This window comes from Chiloscyllium plagiosum, chromosome 11, assembly GCF_004010195.1.
Source record: "Chiloscyllium plagiosum isolate BGI_BamShark_2017 chromosome 11, ASM401019v2, whole genome shotgun sequence".
Lineage (NCBI taxonomy): Eukaryota > Metazoa > Chordata > Chondrichthyes > Orectolobiformes > Hemiscylliidae > Chiloscyllium > Chiloscyllium plagiosum.
In genome coordinates this window covers 488,371-496,506 of record NC_057720.1, presented here as the reverse complement: position 1 = coordinate 496,506, position 8,136 = coordinate 488,371, and the positions used below count along the sequence as shown (strand labels likewise).

Here is an 8,136-nt window from a genome sequence, read left to right as displayed (position 1 = left end):
TTACTCAAGGTCAAGTCAGCATAAGGAGGGAGGAAGTGTTGGGTATTCTCAAAGGCATTAAGGTTGGGTATTCTCAAAGTCCCCAGGACCGGATGGGATCTACCCCAGGTTACTGAGGGAAGGGGGAGAGGAAATAGCTGGGGCTTTAACAGATATCTTTGCAGCATCATTGAACATGGGTGAGGTCCCAGAGGACTGGAGGATTGCTGATGTTGTCCCCTTGTTTAAGAAGGATAGCAGGGATAATCCAGGTAATTATAGAACAGTGAGTCTGATGTCAGTGGTAGGGAAGCGACTGGAGAAGATACTGAGGGATAGGATATGTACCCATTTGGAAGAAAATAGGGTAATCAGTGATAGGCAGCATGGTCTTGTCCAGGGAAGGTCATGTCTTACCAACTTAATAGAATTCTTTGAAGAGGTGACATAAATGATTAATGAGGGAAGGTGTGTAGATGGTATATCCATGGACTTTAGTAAGGTTCCCCATGGTAAGCTGATGGAGAAAGTGAAGTCACATGGAGTCCAGGGTGTACTAGCTGGATAGATAGAGAACTGGCTGGGCAACAGGAGACAGAGAGTCGTAGTGGAAGGAAACTTCTCAAAATGGAGAGCTGTGAGCAGCGGTGTCCCACAGGGATCCATGCTGGGACCACTGTTGTTTGTGATATACATAACTGATTTGGAGGAAGGTGTAGGTTGCCTCATTAGTAAGTTTGCAGATGACACTAAGATTGGTGGAGTAGCAGATAGTGAAGGGGTACAGCAGAATATAGATAGGTTGGAGAGCTGGCCAGAGAAATGGCTGATGGAGTTCAATCCGGACAAATGTGAGGTGATACATTTTGGAAGATGCAATTCCAGAGCGAACTATACAGTAAATGGAAAAGTCCTGGGGAAAATTGATGCACAGAGAGATCTGGGTGTTCATGTCCATTGTACCCTTAAGGTGGCAACGCAGGTCAGTAAAGTGGTCAAGAAGGCATACAGCATGCTGTCCTTCATCAGACGGGGTTTTGAGTACAAGGGTTGGCAGGTCATGTTACAGCTGTATAGGACTTTGGTTTGACCACATTTGGAATACTGTGTACAGATCTGGTTGCCACATTCCCAAAGGATGTGGATGCTTTGGAGAGAGTGCAGAGGAGGTTCACCAGGATGTTGCCTGGTATGGAGGGTGGTAGCTATGAATACAGGTTGAGTAGATTTGGATTATTTTCATTAGAAAGGAGGAGGCTGAGGGGGGACCTGATTGAGGCCTGTAAAACCATGAGAGGTATAGACAGGCTGGATAGCAAGAAGCTGTTTCCCAGAGTGGGGACTCAATTACTAGGGGTCATGAGTTCAAACAGAGAGGGGAAAGGTTTAGTGGAGATATACGTGGAAAGTTCTTCATGCAGCGGGTGGTGGGGGCCTGGAATGCGTTGCCATCGGAGGTGGTAGGGAGGGGAATGATAGCATCATTGAAGATGTATCTGGACAGATACATGAATGGGCAGGGAGCAGAGGGATACAGATCCTTAGGAGATAGGCGACAGGTTTAGATAAAGGATCTGGATTGGCACAGGTTTGGAGGGCCGAAGGGCCTGTTCCTGTGCTGTAATGTTCTTTTGTTCTTTGTTCACAGCATCCGATCTGGCTCATTAATGTCCTTTAGGGAAGGAAAGTGCTGCCTTTTCCCAGTTTGGCCCTAACCTGAGTCCAGTGCCATGGTAATGTGACGGACTCTCAATGCCATCTGGACAAATAGGAATAAATACTAAATACTGGCCCAGTTTGCAATGGCCACATCCTGTGAACAAAAGAACCTCAATGTGGCAGATATCATTTTAACAATTTAACAGGTGTTTATTATCTGAAAATAAAGATAAAAGGTGAATAACCCAATCCATTTACATGCAACAGAAACTGAAAGACTTTAAACATACATAATCTCATTAACATCAAAACACTCCTTTACAATCACAACAGAAAATCTCTTTCTCTAATAGCTTGATGGCCTACCTTGACTTCACCTTCCAGCCTGAAAAATCTGATGATACCTTCCGAGAGCATAGAGATGGTGTTATGTACGCCTGTATGAACTGGAGTCAAACTTCCCCTTCTTTATAATCCACTTCCCTTGCAATAAATGGCAACAATCCCAACTGCCTTTCCAATCATCTTGCGTACCTGTCATACTAACTAGATCAGATACATGTACCAGAACTCCAGTGACTTTGTGGGGTGTTTCCCAAAACCCCATTTGGGAATCAATGTTTAAAAATGATTCACAGAAACATTCCCTCTTAGATTTAAATCAAGATTAATAATTATTCGTCTTCAAACCTGAGGTGGTCTTTGGCTTTTCATACACACAAGCTCACAAGTTTGTTGTGGGGTTCCCGAGGGATTAGCATTGGGACTGTTACTTTTCCTGATATGTATTAATGATATGAAAATCTCAGCATGTCAGAGGCAATTTCAAAGTTTGCAGATGGCACTAAACTTGGAGAAATGGTAAACTTTGAGGGAACAGTTTGAATTCCAAAAGGATATTGACAGTTGGTGGAGTGGGTGGGTAGGGGCCAGATGAGGTTCAATGCAAAGAAATGTGAGGTGATGCACTTTGGTCAGAAGAACATTAAAAGACAAAATAAAATAGGGGCTACAATTGTAAAGGGATTGTAGGAGCAGAGGGACCTGTGGGTCGATGCATCGATCATTGAAGGTGGTAGGGCAGGGGGAGACAGCAGTCAGTAAAGCATACAGTGTCCTTAGCTTTATTAATAGGAGCATTGAGTAGAAGAGCAGAGAGGTGGTGGCAGGTTCAACTAAGGCATTCAAGAGGGGTAATGGATGATTATTTGAATAGTAATGGTTTGCAGGGCTATGGGGAAAAGGCAGGACTTTAACACTGGGTAATGGGAAGAGCTAATGCAGAGCGATTAGCCCCCTGTATGTAACAACTCTGTGACAAGAAAGATCAAGCTAAGAAAAGGGTTTTATGCTAACCTGGATCTCTGGATTACTGGGCCAGTGACATTACTACTACGTCGACTTGAACTTCAATGAGATACAACCTTGTTGAAAACACCAATAAAATAAGTTTATTGAACCAGGTTTCAGTCTTTGACTAGTGGAGTACACAAAAAACCAATACATGGGCCCCAGCTGTTCACAATAATTATCAATAATTTGGAAGTGAGGTCAAAATGTCCAGTTTCCAAATTCGTGTATAATCAAAAACTAAGTTGGGGTTTATGTTGGGAAGATGTAAAGCTGCTTTAGGAGGATTGGGAGAGGCTTAGTGAATGGGGAAGAACATGGCAGGTGGAATAGAATGTGGGAAAATGTGAGGTGATCCACCTTGATCAGAGAAACAGATGTGCTGAGTCTTCCTAAAACGGTAAGAGGTTGGAAAGTGTAGTTTGTACAGAACAACCGAGGTGTCCTTGACAATAAGTCACTGAAGGCTAACATGCAGTTATAACAGGTTCTTAGGAAGCTTAATGGAATGTTAGCCTTTATCATGAGGATTTGAGGATAGGAGCAGTGAAGTCTTACTTCAATAAATAGGAGCTTAGTTAGATCACACATGGAGTACTGTGGATTCCAGCATGGTCCCTATAGCAGATTTAAGGCTGATTGGTCAATTCCACGTGGACAAAGGTCAGTCACTCGCTCGCTCCCCTCTGTGTGCCAGACCGGATTCCTTGATTGATAATGATATCTCTTTGTTACAGGTGATCGACACACTGTCAAGTCTTTCCCACACTGCAATAGCACAGAGTACAGGTATAAGGTAAGTTTGGAAATCTCACATTGTCATTAGGATTTAGGAATTTATGTTAAAACGTGTCACTGGAGTCAATAAAAGCAATTTACTGCGGATGCTGGAATCTGAAACCAAAAGAGAAAATGCTGGAAAATCTCAGCAGGTCTGGCAGCATCTGTAAGGAGAGAAAAGAGCTGACGTTTCAAGTCTAACTGACCCTTTGTCACTGAAGTCAATGTTCAGGATGCTGCCTGCTCTGTTCCAAGGAGTGCAAAATCTGTCCAAAATTCAGAATCCACATCCTGACTGGCTCTCCGGCCCCACCAGCCCCTTTGTTCACTGACTAATGACATTAGATTTTAGAACACACATCGTCATCTTCAAAACCCCCCTCATCTACCCCACCCCGGAGCATTACCCCCTTCCCTTCGATCTGTGTCCCTCTATACACCAGGCCTCTGCCCTGAAAGCACTGTCTCCTGATTTAGCTTATGGATAACAACAACTGGCATTTATATAACACCTTCAACATCAATGTGTGAAGGTGCTGGAGAGAAACACTGAACATGATTTGTTACTGAGTTGCTATAATGTATCTGGGTGCACATCCATTAGCTTGAGATAGTTGGAAGAGGTAACTGAAGGGGGAGGAGGGGCGGAAGGGGTTAGGAAGGAAATTCATGAGTTCAGGATCCAAGCAGCTGAGGGCAGGCTCCTGGCGATGGAGGGGTGGGAATGAGGGGATAGCAAGAGATTGGAAAGTGCCTTTAGTGCAGTGACAGGAGGTGGAGCATCAGCACCAAAGTGTAGTCTCGGTCTGTCACTAGGGAGAGGAATGGAGCTGGTTACTAGGAAACAGCGATTGGAGAAGCAAATTAAAGCCAGTTTCTGAGTGAGCACATCCTTCATGTTACATAAGCAATCTGATATTTTAACAGTCACTATGTAAGAGACATTTTACCTTGTGGTGTCTTTGGTGTTTGTGTCGTTCAGTTTGTTATTGTCTCCCTGAATCTCAATCCTTCACCATTACGAATATTGTCTCCTTCTTGACTCTGTTCAGACTCCTCTCCTACTTATACAACCCTTATTCCTAGAAAGCAGGGACATGTATGGGGCAAATTGAGGCCATTTGGCCAATCAGATCCATTCCAGCCCTTTCTGGAGGATTCCCTGTAACCATTCCAACTTACTTTGTTCAAATGCCCATCTAATTTAGAATACCATAGATTCCCTACAGTGTGGAAACAGGCCATTTGGCCCAACAAGTCCACACTGACCCTCTAAAGAATATCCCACCCAGACCCATTCCTCATTCTCTATCGACCTGTATTTCCCAAGACTAATGCACTTAACCAACATATCCCTGGACACTATGGGCAACGTAGCATGGCCAATCCACCTGACCTGCACGTTTTTGGACTATGGGAGGAAACCAGAGCACCTCCACGCAGACACTGGGAGAATGTGCAAACTCCACGCAGACCGTCGCCAGAGGCTGAAATCGAACCTGCGTCCCTGGCGCTGTGAGGCAGCAGTGCTAACCACTGAGCCACCATGCTGCTCTTATTCTAAGTTGCCATTTCCAACATCAGCACAGACATGTTGGGCTGTATGGCTCCTCCTATGCTGTACCCAGTCTGTGATTCGATGTTTCACAGACAGCAAGTTTCCCCTGCATCTCATTCGAAATCTTAAAGCTCTCCCTCTTCGCTGGGACCCCCCCACCCCCGACCGTGCAGTTTCATAGTGAGACACAGTCCCTGCCTGGATCCAATCGTCTCGAGAAAGCTGAGCTTATTCACACACACTCTGTCCCCAAACGTACCCCACATTGTCCATATTCTCACCAGGCTCAGTCCCTGCCATACCCGCAGTGATGGTCACTCTGTCTGTGTTCTCTTTCAGGCCGTTTCCCACTGAGCAAGCTGTGGACGATGAGGACATTTACAAGAGTCTGGCAGACCTGATCGAGTAAGTAGAAAGATTCCTGAGGCCGCGCTTTTGAACCGGTAACTAACCTGTGACTAGCCAGTGACTTGCTAAATTATACCCATTCAGTCAACAACTGAAAACCTTGGACATGAGGATTGTTGTGTGGAATTGGCGATTTTTCCAAAGATTAGCAAGGGAGCCCTCTCATCGTTACACAGGTAAACTGTGGGACTGGGAGCAGTTTGGACCCTTCACCTAAGAAGGTTCTATTTGGCAGAAAAAGGAGAGCAGTGGAGGGTCATTGGGCTAACACCGGGGCTGGAAGGACATCCTGAGCAGAGACTGGTCTGACTGGAGTTCAGAAGACCGATGGCTATCCGATTACAACATGTGCAGTTCTGACAGGTCAAGGATCACATTCCCAGGATATAGGATAGGACGTTACAGGCTGAGAGGTGGAGAAATTCATTTGGGAAGAGGGAGGGGTGTGGGACCCTGTGGAATTCTCTGACAGGAACCTGTGGAGGTAGTACTGAGGGAGTGCCGCACTGTCAGAGGGTCAGTGCTGAGGGAGTGCAGCACTGCCGGAGGGTCAGTGCTGAGGGAGTGCTGCACTGTCAGAGAATTTTTAAAAATTCACTAATGGGATGAGGGCATCCCTGGCTAGTTCAGCATTTATTGCCCATCCCTAATTGCCCAGAGGGCAGTTACAAGTCAACTACATTGCTATGGGTCTGGAGTCACATGTAGGCCAGACCAGGTAAGGATGGCAGTTTATTTCCCTGAAGTACATGAGTGCTGACATTTCAGATTGATATTACCCTTATCCTCTCCGGTTAATTAAGATGATCACAAGGCAATGTTTGATGGATATGAGAGATATTTAATAGTGTCCAAGTTAAGACTTAACCTTGAAGGGGGGGCTTTTAATTCACTTTGTGATGATCCTGTGGGCATGTTAATTCCTCCCAGGCATTTCTTGGTTGGGCAGGGTTTTGGGGATTTTGAGTGTTTGATCTGACACTGTGTCGGGATCAGTGATGCAGTCTCCCCTCACCCCCATTGCACTTCCTCTCCCCCCCCCACCTCCCCCTCACTCCCCGTGACTCTCCCTCACACCCCCCACCTCACTCCATCTCTCACTCCCCCTCACTCCCTGACTCTCTGTTTTCTCAGTGAGGCCAGTGTTGATGATGATGAGGATCTTTACGACTGTGTTTATGGCGATGATGAAGGTGACGAAGTTTATGAAGATCTGATGAAAATTGAAGCAGTCCAGGCCCCAGTAAGAACCCTGTCTCAACCTTCCTCTTCACTCTTCGAGAAGCTGGGATTGTTCTCCTCAGAGCAGAGAAGGTTCCGGGGGATTTAATCGAGGTGTTCAAAACCATGGAGAGAGTTTGATGGAGTAAATCAGGAGGAAGTGTTTCCAGGGGCAGGAGGGTGAGGGAGCAGAGGGAGACAGATTGAAGGGGATCTGGGAAAAGCCCCAGGGGGTGAGGGGAGGGGAGGGGGATTGTTGTACACAGTGAGTTGTTGGGGTCTGGAAGGTGCTGCCTGAAAGGGCGGTGGGAGCAGATTCCATCAGAACTTTCACACAGGAACCGGGGGGAATGGAGGGAAACGGACATCACGGGGTACAGGGCTGTGGGGAAGGAAGGGAGTGCTTTCCAACACAGAGGTCTTTGGAAGAACAAGCCCAGTACCAATGACCAAAATGGCCTCCTGCCATGCTGTACAATTAACAGAATGAGGCTCCTCCTTCCCCATTGTCTGTGACCCTGAGTCAGGATGGTAAGTTGAAACTTTATTGCTGGAACAGCACAGCAGGTCAGGCAGCATCCAGGGAACAGGAGATTCGACGTTTCGGGCACAGGCCCTTCTTCTCCTGTTCCCTGGATGCTGCCTGACCTGCTGTGCTGTTCCAGCAATAAAGTTTCAACTTTGATCTCCAGCATCTGCAGACCTCACTTTCTCCTCAGGATGGTGAGTGGCTTGGAGGGGAACTTGAAGGTGGTAGGGTTCCTTGTGCTTCTGGATGGAAGTGACCCCTCCCTATCTCTGTCACCTCCTCCAGCCCCTACACCCCCTCACTATCTCTGTCACCTCCTCCAGCCCCTACACCCCCTCACTATCTCTGTCACCTCCTCCAGCCCCTACACCCCCTCACTATCTCTGTCACCTCCTCCAGCCCCTACACCCCCTCACTATCTCTGTCACCTCCTCCAGCCCCTACACCCCCTCACTATCTCTGTCACCTCCTCCAGCCCCTACACCCCCTCACTATCTCTGTCACCTCCTCCAGCCCCTACACCCCCTCACTATCTCTGTCACCTCCTCCAGCCCCTACACCCCCTCACTATCTCTGTCACCTCCTCCAGCCCCTACACCCCCTCACTATCTCTGTCACCTCCTCCAGCCCCTACACCCCCTCCCTATCTCTG

The 8,136-nt window shown here is 47.0% G+C and overlaps 1 protein-coding gene across 1 annotated transcript in view; it reads left to right on the top strand.

The window, feature by feature from the left end:
- LOC122554088 (guanine nucleotide exchange factor VAV3-like) overlaps nt 1-8,136 on the top strand; it is an 85,558-nt gene that overhangs the window by 55,634 nt on the left and 21,788 nt on the right. Inside the window, exons 2-4 of the mRNA XM_043698540.1 lie at nt 3,726-3,784; nt 5,666-5,731; nt 6,869-6,977. Coding sequence (XP_043554475.1) covers nt 3,726-3,784; nt 5,666-5,731; nt 6,869-6,977 — 234 coding nt within the window. The remainder of the gene's footprint in view (nt 1-3,725; nt 3,785-5,665; nt 5,732-6,868; nt 6,978-8,136) is intronic.